The sequence below is a fragment of the Strongylocentrotus purpuratus genome, unplaced genomic scaffold (genome assembly GCF_000002235.5).
Source record: "Strongylocentrotus purpuratus isolate Spur 01 unplaced genomic scaffold, Spur_5.0 spur5_scaffold_6, whole genome shotgun sequence".
NCBI classification, from domain to species: Eukaryota; Metazoa; Echinodermata; class Echinoidea; order Camarodonta; family Strongylocentrotidae; genus Strongylocentrotus; species Strongylocentrotus purpuratus.
The window spans coordinates 15,387,310-15,403,718 of NW_022145612.1; the positions used below are offsets into that span (position 1 = coordinate 15,387,310).

Genomic DNA, 16,409 nt, shown 5'->3' on the forward strand with positions numbered 1-16,409 from the left:
CGTCATGATCAATTTGTATTTTGGAAGAAATAGTGAATAAGTATGACTGGAAAAGAACATATCTAAACAACGCCTACATACTAACCACCAGTGCCACGTCGTGAGTGGACCGGCCCGCTGTCTCAGCACACAAACCTTGGTATCCGAGACAGTATTTGTGCGGAGGGGGCGTGGCACTTTGCGGTTGGCATCGCATATTTTGCTTCGTACAGTGTTTTGTACTTGCCCACGGTTGCGCCAGTCCCCGAGTCGTACTGTATAGACGTGGGCGTGGCATGTTATGTGTTTGCCGTAGTATTTGGGTACTTGTGATATGGTGTGAGTGTGTTTCTATCGAATGATAAAGAACCCCGGGTAAACATTGAATGTCAGAAAATATGCACTATTCGAATTTCGAAGATTTAAATAATTTAATTCATCCTTTTTTTAAATGATTGACTTTTATCAAAAGTCCCAAGGATCCCTAGCTTTTCACAACACCCCTTTGTTATTGTCATGCTCTTTTGTCCCTGGAATACCAGGAATACACATTTAGAACTAAATGATGCATGATACTTTAATATATATCTTTTTCCTTCAGGTTATTTGATTAAAAAATAAAATAGCGCACCGTCATAATACAGACTGTTTGTACGAGTTTGTGACAAACATGTTTACGGTATATACCTGTATACATACCAATGCGTATAGTCAGAAGCTCAAATTCAATTTGAATGAATGGAATTTCATGGTCAAGTTTACTCCAAATACTTTTATCCGTTCGAAGTGTTGTCCGATGGTGTCAAAATGCTCTTAATTTTTCATTTTTAAATCTTACCACAGTCTTAAATGATTATAGGCGTTAGGAATCGGACGAGGGAATAGGCCTGCAAAATAATCCCTGAAAGCCAGCCTTGGTCAAAATAAAAGGTCTATAGCAAAATGAAGTATGAATTCAATGTTGTTATCATTGTGTATGTACATACAAGTCGAGACCTTTATTGATAAGTAGAAGTAGGCGGTAGTCTGACATGTTTTTATTATAACACAAATACTTTATTATCTAGCGATTCTTATTAAATATGTAACTTCTGCAAACATGACTTGTTTCGAGATTGACAAGATTATTTACCGTGAAAAAGCCACACATTCTGATCGCTGTTTTCTTGGTTGTTTTTGCCTTGTGACTCTTTTTAATAATAATGGCAGGATTGGGGGAGTAGAACAAAAATGTTCAAGAAATGTGATGATCATGATGAAAGAGAAAGAGATAGGAGAGATAAGAGAGAGAGAGAGAGAGAGAGAGAGAGAGAGAGAGAGAGAGAGAAAATAATATGCATCCACTGCAAGGTAAACTATATATACACAGAATTCCCACGGTACCGTATCTTTTTTTTTCTCCTAAAAATGAAAGCAAGGATGAAAATGACTGACTTTTGTTAGTGACTCTAAAAGGAAACAATGGACCAAGGCGTGATTGACAAAAGAAAAATAAATTATACCTATTCATGTCCATTCCATTGTCACCCTGGCAATTGACAGTTTCAGTCATTCATATCAAATACTTGTCATACCGTGTGAAACCCAATGAAATATTTCTCTCAACAAGGCCATCATGCATAATCATTTTTGACAAAATAATATTTGTAGCAGTTAACAGTGTTAATCAATATTTTTATCACTCTAAATCTTGACGTAAATAAGTAAATAGTAAGCCTTAAATAAATATACAAGTATATACATGATAAAGTAAGCATAATATCGACTCATAATTGCCCTAAAAATCAAACATGCGAGCACCCAACGCACTAGGTACCAAAATCAAACAGAAAGAAAAGAGAGGAAAAACAAAAATGATAAAGGATTTTCTTATCATAGAGAATGAGGAGTATTACTTTAGATGTGGTGCTTGCTTGATCTTCGTCTGATCCACAGTATTTCTAAACAATCATATTCATCTTTGTATGACGTAATACCTTCGTCATCTTGTAGAGGACATTAAATATTTTATGAAAAGTGTCAGAGAAAAACGAAGTTAGAAATGACGATTTCCTTGAGAGTTTCGGTTAGGGAGGTAGGGAAGGGGTAGACAAAGTGATAGAAGGGAGATTGAGAGAGTTTCGGGTGTTGATGATCATCATGATGAAGAAGAGTGGAGATTGAGACGGATGGAAAGATAGAGAGCACAGATAGGGCGAGATGATAGACAATATTACCATTATTGAGGGACGACGGGGAAGAGGAAGGGAAGAAAGGGTGCCATGCCAACCGAGATAAGTGACAGAGCGTGAGTGAAGTGATGATTATGAGCAATCACCATGGCAACGCAAGGGGTCGAAATTGGGACGAACGTCAGACAGGGTGAGATATTCCGAATAAGACGTGTTGTACTTTTAGAAGAAAAAAAAAGGTGCTAAAAGGGACTAATTTTGTCTTTGGGGGTCTGGGAATCTGTTAAGCACCTGCATGCTATGAAGGTGTTGAGGGTCTGATAGGAGGCACGCAATACAATGTGGGGGTGCTACAAACCCAATGGGGTGTCTCCGTCACTGTATCAAAGTTGAAATTTTGCTCCATATTCGATAGCTCGTCATCGCCTATGAATGTGAAATCAGGACGAAAATGGGTCGGGGGGGGGGGGGGGGGGCTTTTGCTTCTCAAATCATCATCTCACAATACTTATTTCTGTATCACCCAAACACAGACCTAATATCACAGATATATTTTAATTGGGAAAGGATTTCATTATAATATATAGGTATATGGGGGCAATACAGTGGCGATACAAAAACATCAAGTGGTCAAGATGTACGACACTCAACTGCAGTGTAAGGGGTTCGGGCATTCTATGCAGATATATCAATTCTATAAAAAATCAAGCCATTGCGCTGTAATCTCAAGCACTCGCTGCTTATAAATACTTGAATAATGAGTTTATTTTTTTAAAATATATTTTTCTTGGCCAACAAATGGAAAAAGTCGTCCACCTGCCTTAGATACGCCTTTGGAAGTACGTATTGATGCGAGCACACAACTTTTACGAATAATTGTAATCGTGCAGTTGTGTTCAAGAATTGCCTTTATGCACATACAAAAACAACACAAAGTCAAAAGTTTTTAGATGAATACGGTGTGAAAATCGCCGATTTGTCGGTGGCTGAATCTTTCTGTCAGCCCATTCAATTCCAATGAACAAGATACAAGTCCCTGGAAGACCAATGCACTGAAGGTCATCAGCAAAGAACGATCTGCAGACGCCTGCCATTTGCCAATGCTAACTCATTATAGTCTGCAGGCACAGACCATGGTGAGTCGTAATGCGTAACAGTTTGTCTGAATAGTGAATAGTATAAGACTATCCAGACTGCTCTGTCGACTACACTGCACAGGCCCTTAGACCGCGGGCCGAGGTGCATTTTCTTTTCATCTCGTGCCTCAAATTTGTATCTAGCTGTATTTTGGTCAACATGTTTAAAAATATTTATTACAGTCACATCTGAAACTCGTCAGTAACAAAACTTGCACATTTTCTGAAAATATCAAAAAACAAAAAACAAATTTGAGACAATTTTTCACTTTCTACGGTAAGAATGACCAATCACAATACGTTGCTGATAGCATGATGTGTGGAGTGACTGGCTTTTGGCCAATCATATTCTTTGTTTTATGCGCACGCCTATGCGACTTTTACTGTGCACTGCGACTTTCACTGTGTACTATGGCGACTTCTGAGTCGTTTGATGCCAGTGAGACGGACAATTCTGAGGCTGGTGAATCCGCTTTCTGTTCCATACATGTCATCGATACTCAGAGCAAGATTATACCATTTAGTGATAAAAGCTATCAAAAGTGTAAGGAGTGTGCAGCTAAGTGGGTAATCGTGGAAGAGAGTTTAGAAAGTGAAGTTGCAGAGAAGTTGCAAGAACACGTACACGAAAGTGAAGGTGTGGGACAAGTCGGTCTTCAGTCATCGACAACAAGCAGGTAAGTTATCACCTAATATATTGGTATAGATCTAGATATCTAGGCCTGCATGAAATGAAAAGTGTTCACATTTTCCCCGAAATAAAAATTGCACTTGAAAAAAGAGCAGAAATTACAAATTTGGTCTAGAGTAGTAGAGAACAGACTAGATCTAGACCTCTCATCTACTATGTCTATGGTCCTGGATTACAGCCAGGATAGATTTTCTAGGTCTAGATCTACTACTACTAGACCCTGTCCCTACTACTACTGTCTAGACCCTCTACTTTTTTTCGTCTACAGATAAATTATAAAATAGTCTAATTCTTGACTCTTGCTTGTGTCAAGAAATTAAGCCATTTACATAGGCCTAACTACTTAAACTAGGTCCAGCAGTTCTTGTATTTTAGCAGATTGAACTTTAATAGAAATTATTTATTAGTCTACATCTCTCACATTTTCTTTTACTAGGGAGCACCATACTCGGCTTCGAGGATATCATGCTGAATGTTACCGACACTTTTGCAACGTAACGACAATCAGTAGAGCATTGACAAGACTTCAGAAGAAGAGAGGTAATAAACAATGATTAAATGCTGCTAAAATAATTTAAACAGTACAGTACAAAGACAAAGAAGAGAAGGAGAGTGTTTGATCTGTGCGTGTGTGAGGCAGTGCAAAAGAAGACAACGGTAGGTGCAATTGTGCAATAATTGTTCTGCATCTACACATTTAGATCTACTGGCGATTTCAAGTTCAGTGTCAAAAGCCACAACACTGAACTTGAAATGCGGCTGGTGTTGGAATTGACCTCGGAAAATATGTTGTTGAATGTTGTCTGCTGAACCGAGTATCATGGTTCGCTTTGACGATTTATTTGTTATTTCCCTATTCCCCAACACAAATCGCCTAGAGATTGGGAAATTTGTGATTTGAAGTTCGGTGTTGGTGTTGGTGATCTTAAGATCATGAACCAAATGATAACGTCACAGCAAAGTTAAGCGAAATCCAATTTACAGTCAAAATGTTTTACAAATCATCAGAGCTATATATGTGTCTATTTTCTAAAGATTAATAACATTTTCTCTTTTGATTTGAAAATACGATTTTAGATTTTACATCCTGTTTGATGAAATTTGAATGCCATTTCTCACTGATTTCACTTTCGTTGTATAGCCTTTTCGCTTGAAATCGTGAGTGGATCACATAAAAGGCGTGACATCACTCAGTATTGAGCTATTTCTCAAGTACAGTCAGTGTTGGAGCTTGGTTCAGCAGCTTGATCCACACTTTCAACACCAACACCACATTGAGTTATATATTCAGAAAATCAGAATGATTTTGATAAAATTGGTTTTAATCAGTATTTTTTCCCCTGTCTGTTCCTTTCTTCCTTCTCTTTTTCTTGTTAAACCCACAGATGCTGAGAAGACATCTACAGAAGATCCAGAGGAAGTGTCAGCAAGTGAGGATGCCCCTGCACCCAAGAGACTGCTGCGGTCGAGAGTATCCCATGAAAATCAACCCTCTACCAGCCATGACTTTGATAAGCCGCATGTATTGCCAGTCCATTGCATTATCTGCAAAGGAGCTAAGTATATCCGCGAACAGTCTTCTGGTAAACGGAAGGTAGAAAAATTAATTCTTTGTGAAAGAAAAGATGGGGGGCATCTGTTAGAGGCCGCTTTATTAAAGCAAGATGAACAATTGCTTTTACACATACGTGGGAAAGATCTTGTTGCAATAGAAGTAAGGTACCATAAATCGTGCTATTACAGGTATACAAAAGTTGTGAAGAGATGTAATACTTATAAACAGGATACTCAGCAAACAGTAATATATGATAAGTCATACTCTAGTTTCTGCAAAAAGGTAATTGAGGAAAGGATAATGAAAAATAAGGAGATCCTTAGGCTGACTAAGCTGAACCAACTCTTCATCAAGGAAGTCAGGGGAGTTGAAGGATTAGATGCCTCCTCCTTCAAAACCTACCGATTGAAAGCAATTTGAAGAAAACCTGTTGTCTCACTTCTCCATTGCAGTAAAATATACATGCACATGTATATTGTGATGACAAGAGTTTGTAGCATTGTAACATCAATACGCCAATACCTATATGATAGTTATCCTTCCATGCAAAAACAGGGTAAAGATATGAATATACCAATTTCTGTTCAAACACAGTTGTTTGGGACAACTAAGGTCACACTTGTATGATGTTGTATTTTACTGTTCATGTGATTTATATGAAAACTTTAGAGATTGATGAGGCTTAAAAATTTATAACCACTTTGAATATATAGTCATTTACAGTATTTGTGAGGTAAATGTATATACTTCCAGCAAAATGTTTTTGATGCCCAAGTCTAGTAGTGGTTTATTGACTGCACTGCACATTCAATTGTTTATGGTACATAGTCATTTAGACAAACATAACATGAATCCATTGTTACCATGTTTCACTCAGGTGTACATGTACATGTAAATGGGTACCCATCTAACCAGAGCAGTACATATTTTGTTGCTAGGTATTACTACATGCAGGTAAAGAGAAGTGTCATAAAGCATAACAAGTGCTCTATAAACAGGAACCAATATTTTATTTTGAAAATTCCTGATACATGTTGAGTAATGGTCATTCCCTTTGTCATTCTGGAAAGTATTTGTTCTTCATGTATTTTTTTTTCATCATGACTTGACACTGAAAGTTGTTTCTCAATATGTTAATGTAAGGGAAGAAAATACTTGTAGATGTCGGGAGATAAATGTGTTTTTTGCCTCTATTCACTGCTAAATAAATACATTGTACCATTGTAGGTATAGATTTGAACTGGACATGTAAGTATTTTGTTCCATTGTGAAAAAATATTCTAATTGTGCACTATCGGAGGATTGAGATTAAGTAGTTCACAATTTTGTAAATACCATGATTAGTAATTGAAATGTATTCACGTTTAAGTTTATGTTTTATGCTGTACAAATGTGGGTATCTGGCAATTCTTGTTTTTGTCATCAACGTAATGGAGGGAAAATATTGTTAAAAATATAATTAAATCATCAAATCATCAAAGGCAAGTAGCAAGGAAGTTGATTTATGTCTGGTTTCCATGCCTTGTATGAATCAATGATGGATTTTCTCCCTCTAACAGTACACAATGATATTGAACATTTGAAAGTCATTGTATGAATTAATTCTCTGTATTGCTAGTACAGTAGACTTATACTTGTTCAAAATCTGTTGGGGCAGTTTAATAGATTTGGTATTAAGGAATGAGTTTGATCATTGTTATGAAAAAAACAAAAACAAAACTGCCTGGAAATTTCCTTTAAGAGCCAGAAAAGTGTACCTCATCATGAATACAATTTATTTTTCTTACAATGAATCTACTTCATACTATGCATTACGTCTACTGCCCCCCCCCCACCCCATTGTCAAAACTTCCTGTGATTTTGCAATGTATTTGAGATACATGTAGTTAAAAGATGATTAAAAATATTGATTGAATATGGAAATTTTGGCTTATCTATCTTGACACCTGTTCAAATTGTGTTTTAATTTAAATTAATTTATTGGATTGTTTGTGTGTGTGTGTATGCACTGTATATATATATATAGAGAGAGAGAGAGAGAGAGAGAGAGGGGGGGGGGGGCAGACATACAGCCAGAGAGAGAGAGAGGGTGAAGTTTTCAGTATAAGTGTGGGGGGTGCTATATTTGTGATGGGATACCGAAGGATGGTTCAAGTTGTGTAGTAAGTGATGAATACTGGTAGTCAAAATGCATTGAAACCATGATTATACTCATTAAAAGATGTGCATCCTCATGTGCACACATTGATATCCCCCAAACAAATAAAAACAAAAATGAATAAATACATAAATAAAAGTACCACAGTCTACCAAAGTCCCCATTATCTCCTGACCCCCCCCCCCCTCTTTTCCACTTCTCTCCCCTCTCTATTAATCTCTCTCTTTATTTATCTCTATTTATTTTCAAGATTGTTTTTGTTTGTTGTTTAATCAAAGGGGGAAGTCCATCCTGAATAGAAGCAGAAAAAAGTTACATTGTGGAGTTGTCGAGTTGTGTTTCATTAATCACACCTTCAAAAATTGATAACTTGCTTACTTTCAAAACTTGCTGAAAACTTTCACTGTCGTCTTCCTTTCATTTTTCTGACTTTATTTAAACTAAAATATTTGTTAGGATGGACTTAACCTTTAAATAAAGAAAAATATAACACCAACCATTCCAAGACAGACTTGGGTGTTATTCCCTGGGTGAAACAAAACCTCCAAGTCCAATAAAATCCTGTGGAACCCATTAGCACAACACAGATCTCAAGATTTGAACACAAGAGGGCGCTGTAACTTTTTTAAATTAGCATAATTAATTAATGTGCAACTTATTGCACTGACGAGTTATCAATTGTTATTCAATGATTTTTGTTCTATTGAGTAACAAAAATTTAGGTATATACAAGAGTTGAGGCACGAAAATGAAAAATAAGCCACATATTTGATCTATGGCCCGCGGTCTACCTTTACTATAGCTGTTCATGACAAGTAGAGACTCACAAAGTTAGGCTAGGCTCAAGTCTTGTGTATAAGATTGTCAACGTAGAGTCTGTGCCTGCAGACTAAACTCATCACGCTATCACTGGCTAGCAGACAGCTGATTGGTGAAAAGTACAGTGGTCATCGGGTTCATGGCTTCATTTGGTCAGTCAGGTTGGTCTCGAATCGCAGGCTTTGAGGCTTTCTTGTCTTCCTTCACATTGCTACAGTATATTGTGGGTGGATGGTAGACAATAGAGATTTCATTGCCTCCTTTTGAAGAAAGAGAGATTTACATGATAGACATACGGACAGATAGACAGACAGACAGACAGATATAGACCGGGGGAGGGCTCTTCCGGGCTTGCTGCACACCATCCACTGATATAGGTCAAAACAAGGAAACTTATATCTTAAAGTACGATTTGAGGCATAAGACCATCTAACAAAATACAATCACTAACTTCGCAGTTACACATGGTTATTATTATACACCAAACCAAGGCAAGTATGTGGTGTTGACGTCCCTGTTCAGTTGGCACGTACATTAAGATTGATGAGAGCAATGATTGAGGACATAAACCTCGAGATATAATCATCTTTCACTTCTTGATGGGTTAGTCATGGCATATTAGCTCCCTTATCATAATTGTTACCTTTCAATCACAAACCTTCATGATCTTATAGTCGGGTGAAGCAAGTCACTGCAATCCAAGAGAAATGATATACATACATTACATACAACATAGGCTATCCATTATTGTAGTGAATAGGAATCCTCATGGTGCAGGACTAGCGAGATTTAACTTTTAAGCAGCATTGTGAAAATCTGATAAAAACCACCTTCATGGAGCTTCAAAGAGAATAGGTCTAATTGTGCCCGTTGGTAAGGCATTACTTCTCATTACCAGGTCCCTCGGAGAGGACCTAAAGCCGTCGGTCGACTGGTTGCTTATTTACAAAAAAGCTTTCTTAGCAGTCAGGTAAAATAACCCCCGCCACCAATTGTATTGAACTGTAGATCAACCAAGCCCAATAACATTTTCTTTCTTTTCTTCATTATTTCACTGCTACTCTTCTCTAAAGTAAATTCAGTATGAAGTCGTATACAATCCGGGAAAAGTTTAATTTTGACATTACCAGTAACACCTCGACCCCCTTTTGTGACCCATGCCTCTTTTCCCACCTGTTTCTAATAAAGAACAAACCCCGTTCCTTCGCCTCCCCCACCCCTTCCATCCCGGGTCTGACATATGGCTCGCATTTGGCCATGAACTTCAGACAATGCAATGAGGGAAATCACTATGACCAGTCCTATAAGCCCAGGGTTAAAAGGAACCCCAATGCCAAAGTCATTGACAAGCTGTTCGTTTCTTCACGGGGTGCCCATGGGTTTGTAGCAACTGTTGCCAAGCCCAAAGGCAAGTGTTGCAGACCCCTCCATTACAATAGGGGCGATAATCTCCGATGAAGGGCACATGGCAATGTGGTTTAGGGGTACATGGGTAAAATAACTAGGGGCACATGCTCGCAAATGAAGAAGGAAAAAAATCGATTGCATTCTGAGTAAGTATCATGAGCTAGCATTTATTGACATTGAAGAAGTATCAGTAAACTGTTCGAATTCTCATTCTTTTCCCTTTTGATCAAAAAAAATATATATTTCCTTTTAAAATGCCCCCACTTTGGGCTGTCCCTCCCCAGTTTAAATAATGTACTCCTTGTCTAGGTGTGAAATGTAGATTAGCCATATGAAAATGAAGAAAAAAAACGGGTTTCTGCAATCTTCTTGCCATCAGTAGTCAGCAAATTCTAATTTACAATTGCTCCAATTTTAGTCACTAATTTAGTATATTCAAGGAGCTTTTGGTACATGACTTGTAGTAAATAAGAATGTTTCTATTTGAATCGAGTTCGCATAATGCAAGTTGATTAACGTATTATACCAAGTGACAAATGGGTGGCTCTTTTATGGCGTGATAAAAAATGAATACTGTATTATTATGGGATCAAGTTATTAAATGGGCTACCAACATGACCAATGCAAATAACCAATAAAAAACAGAATTTGGCTATTATTCATCAATGTTCTCTCATTAATTTTGACTAAAACAACGCATGAGGAATATTAGGCCTATCGGCGAAACTAAAGCGTGCTTTTTGAAGACCTACATGTACGTGATTTTAAAGTATAACTATAAGATCTACAGCATTTCAAATGTATATTAATAAATAATTGAAGTTTATATAGCGTCCTTCCACTGGATACAAAGAGCTTTGAGATGCCATTCTTGAGTCAGTGCTAGATTCAAAATATAAAGAAGTTACCAAGCAGTAACAATGTGAGTTCAATGAATGATTATAGTTTCAGAATATCTATATCTTCAGAATCTGTTTGAATGAAGCCTGTGGAATAAATAGGAAGTTAAAAGGCTATAGAAAGTCAAGTTTCTTGGAATGTAACCGAGCCGACAACCGGTACGTATATTTATGATATTGATAATGCATGTACAGTAGGACCATAAATGGCTTTGTATATCAGAAACATCAGATAATATAAATTTCTTTATTCAATGTGGGGAGAACCGGATATCGAGATTCAAGCTTTGCTAACGGTTTCGATTCCAGGAAAAATGCGAGTGGAAGTAAAAAGGCTTTGTAGTTCAGACCAGATGATCTACGGGATAAGTTTTATTGGACGCTTTCTGCAATGCTTTTCAAACAGAGACAAGGAAATACTCCAAACTCTGTGTAGTGCTGGTGATGGAAATACTTTGTAATGCTACAAGTGTTCCGAGAATTACAGTTTCTGGTCTTTACTGAGGATCAGATAACATCAGGGAACTATATACCGGGTAACGTGGATACCAGGTCCGAGTCTCGGGGTCAACTTCCGCGAGATCGGACGGTTTCTCGTCTGGTCATGATGAAATAACATGGCCGGGCTAGTTTGTTTGTCCTGCGAAACCCGACCGTACCAAACTTCCCATATTTATAAACCAGTCACGATCCATTATAAATGCATCTAGTCGTCATCAATTTCATTTTCATATCAATTTGTCCTTTTCATTTATTCTGTATCAATCTCCGCTCTGATAAGTTTTACACTGCATTGATACGTCCCAGATCTCTCTGCATGCCCTTGACCCGAACATAACGCCATGTGGAAAAATAATGTGACCAAGGATTCGAGGTGGGATGTGACATTGCCATTGGTGTCAGAAATAAGACTTGTTGGTCTTCCTCTCTTATCACATGTTTTCGATCAACATCTCCATGTTCACAGTATTCACATTAAAACTGCTAATACAATAAATTGTCCAGGTCTCAAAATGACTTGAACTTGAACTGTAACACATTTCACTATTCTCTGTATGACATTATATAGCTTTGACTCTAAAACATGCATAATGTAGTATCAAAATACATCTAGCGTAATGCATGGTCTCGGAAGATGTTAATTTTGACCGTTCTAACTCGTTTTCATTACCATGAATATTAGAAATGACCATCCACATAACACACCTGAGTCAAGGGCACCTTCTACTGGCGTGATCCCTGAGAACAGGGGGTCAACTACGGGTTAAAACGATTCCATGCTGAGGTAGAAAAATTGGGTGGTTTCGAAAGGTCAACTGCTTCATTCAGGGAGGGGTGACCCCTGCGAGAGACCAGAACCAATCGTTGCAAATTTGAAACCCGGGTGGTAGAAAGAGACAGAGAGAAGGGGGGGGGGGGTACTTGTACTTCACCTGACACTCTGAATGCCTGCACGTGCTTTTTTATGAAGACGGTGTCCCTGGACTATCGTTTAAAAAGTACATTCATTTTTCTCTCTGCCTTAAATATCGTATTCAAAGAACATCAATAGGCCAGCGTAAGAAACATAGCCTACTGTACGCCAGTATTTGCCAGATGATACTACCACGATCGAGGGCAAAGTATGGTCATCGCACGCTGTAGGAACATGGCTAACGAGTTATGGTTAGAGAGGGAAACAGATGTGAGATAAAGTCGACTTTTATGCGAACTACTGCTGTTTGCTCAGGTAGCCAAGGTGCTTCCGTCATCTGTTTAAAACACCGTGACTTTGGGTCTTCAAACTTGTTTCCTTTTCCTTTTCATCGATGAACTTGGGGAATATATAGGACTTTGGGTTATAAGTCCTTCATTATGAAGTCAGGTAACAAAGCTCTCTAGATTCTAGAACAATGCATTTCGTAAATCGCGCACTTTAAAACAAAATAGGTGTTCTCGCACAGAACATTAATTTGTTAGGAAACTGTACCAAAATGATATTTCACTAATGATTTATAAGATCCAAAGCTTCCTAAAGACATTTTGATAATCGTTAGGTTACAGGGCTTGATGTTCAAATCTTTGGAAAACCATACAAAAAGGGAATGATAACAGCATTGATCATGAATTAAAACCTATATCATGCTCAATTATCCAAAATCACGAAAACGCTGACGCCATTCCTATAGCTTTATCGAATAATGGGCGTAATAGAACTCACGCACCGCAGTGGACGTTCGCCTCAATCTTGGGATTTAAATACTGGCAACTTGAAAACCTGAAAACTGTCTTGTATTATTTGGTTTCATAACGCTCCTTGGTGACCAGTCATTGCAGAATCCATGGGTATTATATTATGCAATCCAATAAACTTGGGTGATGATTATAACAAGTGCAATCATTTACCCTTGATTCAGTCGATTGATTGATTGCAAGGCCTCTGTATTATGGTGAATCATTAAACGGAAATATCCTGTATCAGAACAATTAAAACAGATACCCTGTTACCCTCGTTGGGGGTACACTTTTGGATTTAAAAATATCAAGTATTAATCATCATTTGGGGGTTGCAGAGGGGGGAGGGGGTGGCTGTTACACTTGTCAATTTCTGGGGGCCCCACAAACTTTGACATGTTAGGTCAGCTCCAACTTGTCAAAATTTCACGAGTCTGTTTCCCATCCCCTTGTCAACCGGTTGATTTCGTATAATTCTGTTTTATTCTCTCCTTTTCCTCAGTCCCTCATCGTCAAATTATAGCATGGATGTGCGGAGTTTTAAAAGTTTATATTCAAGTATTTTGCTGAAAATTATGTTAAATCTACTTTCTTCAACTCGTCGCTCAGGCCTTGAGTTTCCAATCTGATTATGAAAGAGAACACATACAGTGAACATGTCCATTATTGGAACGGTACCCCATTTTTGCAAGAGCGATAACATTCGAAAGAAAATGACGGGCGAAGAAATCTCTCGGACGAGGCCTTGGACCGTGGCCAATCTCAAGTACATTGTTCGCCTTCTTGGCCTGTGTCTTGCTAGAAACAATGGCCTTGCAGCTTTAGCAATATGAAAGAGTTTCTATGATTTAGTACCCCTCCCATCTCCTTGGTGAAACCTATTATGAAGCACATCATAATCGATAAGATCCAGGGTACCCTCTATGAAGTTCTTTGAACGGTTCAAGGGTGGAACAAAAAGTAATTCTGAGACAGTAGCATTTGAAGATGGGAAGAACTCAGTATACTCCCTAATTTACTTCATTGGTAATCTGATCCGTGATTCAATAATCTTGAATTCAAACTCTCAGTGAATTTCCTAAATGTCTATACTAATGATAATGATAATATTAACAACAATGCCTTATAAGGAACCTTAAATTTCAATGTTTTAACGATTTTAGCAATTGTTTAGATACTATGAAAGCCCATAAGCCCCATCAATCCTCTTATGTTTTCAGCTAGCAAGAGATTGAAAATAGCAGTTATATATTTTTTGTTGTGAGTTTGAATTTATAATTTCTGCTATCACTTTGGGGCCCCTGTTTATTTTGGTTTATAATTATTTTCGAAGAGAGCTCCTGTTTGGAAAAGTTGCCTCATACTTGCACTAACATTAGGAAGACTGTCGCGAAACATGCTATGGCTCGTGTGACAACTGCATAAAAGCTAACCCTCTATGAATAGTGTAGTCGGTGCCAAAAACTCCCTAGACCGATAAATAAACCTGGATAGATTAAGTTAAGTAAATGAAGATCAAGCCATTTGACTAAAGCTCAAATCCTCATTCATCTGATTAAAAGCATGAAGTGAGATCCTTGGATTAGTTGGCTTATGAGATGAACAATGGATTAGAAGCTCAAAGGCGTTAAGGATTTTCACTGTCACGCTATCGACTGGCCACTACACTAACAGCAAAGAATAAATAAATGAATAAATGTAAATAAATAACTAAATCCATAAATACATACATAAATAAAAGCATATGAATTAATAAATGAATAAATTCATAAGTACATAAATACATAGGCCTATACAAATTATAACTAAACTTATAATCAAATGAAATATGAAATAAAAGCTTAATCATAAGCCTTATTCTTATGATTTAAAAATAATCGACTGTGCGGTTCTCCCCCAGTCCGTATACCAACGGGTTATACATGGACAAAAAATTCATCTTAAAGCATATTCAGTGGCTCAGCACGTAGGTGTATAATGCTTCAAGACACTTAAATTTAAGTGAAAACAGAAGCATTACTAGGAGGAATTTTCGGTGAAAGTCGTTCTGACCACACGATGTAATAAATGTTTATGCATGACCACAACTAAACTCTTATGCCATTGTTTTATTTTATCTACATGTTATTAGTCATCTAAATGGCTTCGTTTTAAGAAAACAGGGTACCTGTAGCTCCGATGTAATAGGAATCAAACTAACGCAATCTTTTATGTCTCTGTCTGTCCCGCCTTTCCATTGAACACTAAAATTATATTGTCATGTAATGATCGCAATCATCAATGCGCTCTGTGTAGAGAAGGCGCTATTCGAATATTGATATTTTTATTTAAATGGAAAATATTAAATTCATCTCAAGAAAAGCATATAGAGCTATGCTTCCTGATAGATTTTTGTCCCATGTGATAATAATACTATTGTATTATGCAAAGAAAATATGAGGAATTTATGACAAAATACAGTCTGACTAAACATAAAGGTTTATTCATTGTGTCACAGGTAATGTTTTATGCCATTTACCTGATATTGGGCCTCGTTTCAAGAACACAGAGTGCCTAGAACAATGATGTAAATGAGAATAAATGATTAGGCATACGTTTTATGTCTCTGTCTGACCCGCCTTTCTAAACGCTAAAATAATATTGCCATCTTTCACTAGTAATAATGTACCTGGTCTGCGGAGAGAGGGTGAGAAAGATTTGGGTAAGAGAGAGAGAGAGAGAGAGAGAAGAATGCTTTAGTAGGAGCAAGACCGAGAAGAAAAGTTTTACACGAACAAACAGATCGGTTGCTTTCCTCCACTGCAGATTCACGGTACTCTTCACATGCGCATGCGCGTATTAGTGTAGTTTCTTGCTATAGTAAAGTTCATCTTAGCTTGAGAGATACGTAAAACTTGTCGTAAGAGAACAAGTTAATTACGATTATAAGAACAGGAAAAAAATATTGATTTCCTTTTAATTGTGAAAGATTATGTCCTCATAAAGCTTTGATAAAGAACAATTGATATTACTATACATTCATTTGAATACATAGGCCTACTCACCTTTTCAACTATTCGTGCTGCTTAAACAGTGCATGTTTGCTTAGAAGTCGTTAACAAATATTTGAAAATATACAATAGGTATCAGAAACTGCTAGTAAACAACGTAATGACGTATGGTCGTATACATACCATACTATCCTTTCCGGTTTGATTTTCCACGAATAATGTACCTTTACTACGAAATCTGGCTTTTGATGCTGGTGGAGTGTGTACACGGAACTACCTGCATAGTGGTTTATCTTATGTGTAGTGGTTTATTACACGATCACCAACTCGTTACAGTCATGCCATTGCAATCATAAACTCAACTAGTACGAATAATAGGTCCCCGAATAA

The 16,409-nt window shown here is 37.4% G+C and overlaps 1 protein-coding gene across 1 annotated transcript; it reads left to right on the forward strand.

Moving 5' to 3' along the window:
• The first annotated feature begins 3,368 nt into the window (after positions 1 to 3,368).
• LOC115919235 lies at positions 3,369 to 7,455 on the forward strand. The gene is made up of 3 exons (XM_030972526.1): positions 3,369 to 3,963; positions 4,414 to 4,517; positions 5,363 to 7,455. The coding sequence occupies exons 1-3, from the start codon at positions 3,599 to 3,601 to the stop codon at positions 5,950 to 5,952; spliced, it is 1,059 nt and encodes a 352-aa protein (XP_030828386.1). The 5' UTR covers positions 3,369 to 3,598; the 3' UTR covers positions 5,953 to 7,455.
• Positions 7,456 to 16,409: the final 8,954 nt, after the last annotated feature.

Excerpts from the sequence above, each read along its gene's own strand:
- LOC115919235 (XM_030972526.1), top strand. The coding sequence starts at position 3,599 with ATGATGTGTGGAGTGACTGGCTTTTGGCCAATCATATTCTTTGTTTTA. Across the intron at positions 3,964-4,413 it reads CAGTCATCGACAACAAGCAG|GGAGCACCATACTCGGCTTC; the intron begins GTAAGTTATCAC and ends TTCTTTTACTAG. Across the intron at positions 4,518-5,362 it reads AAGACTTCAGAAGAAGAGAG|ATGCTGAGAAGACATCTACA; the intron begins GTAATAAACAAT and ends TTAAACCCACAG.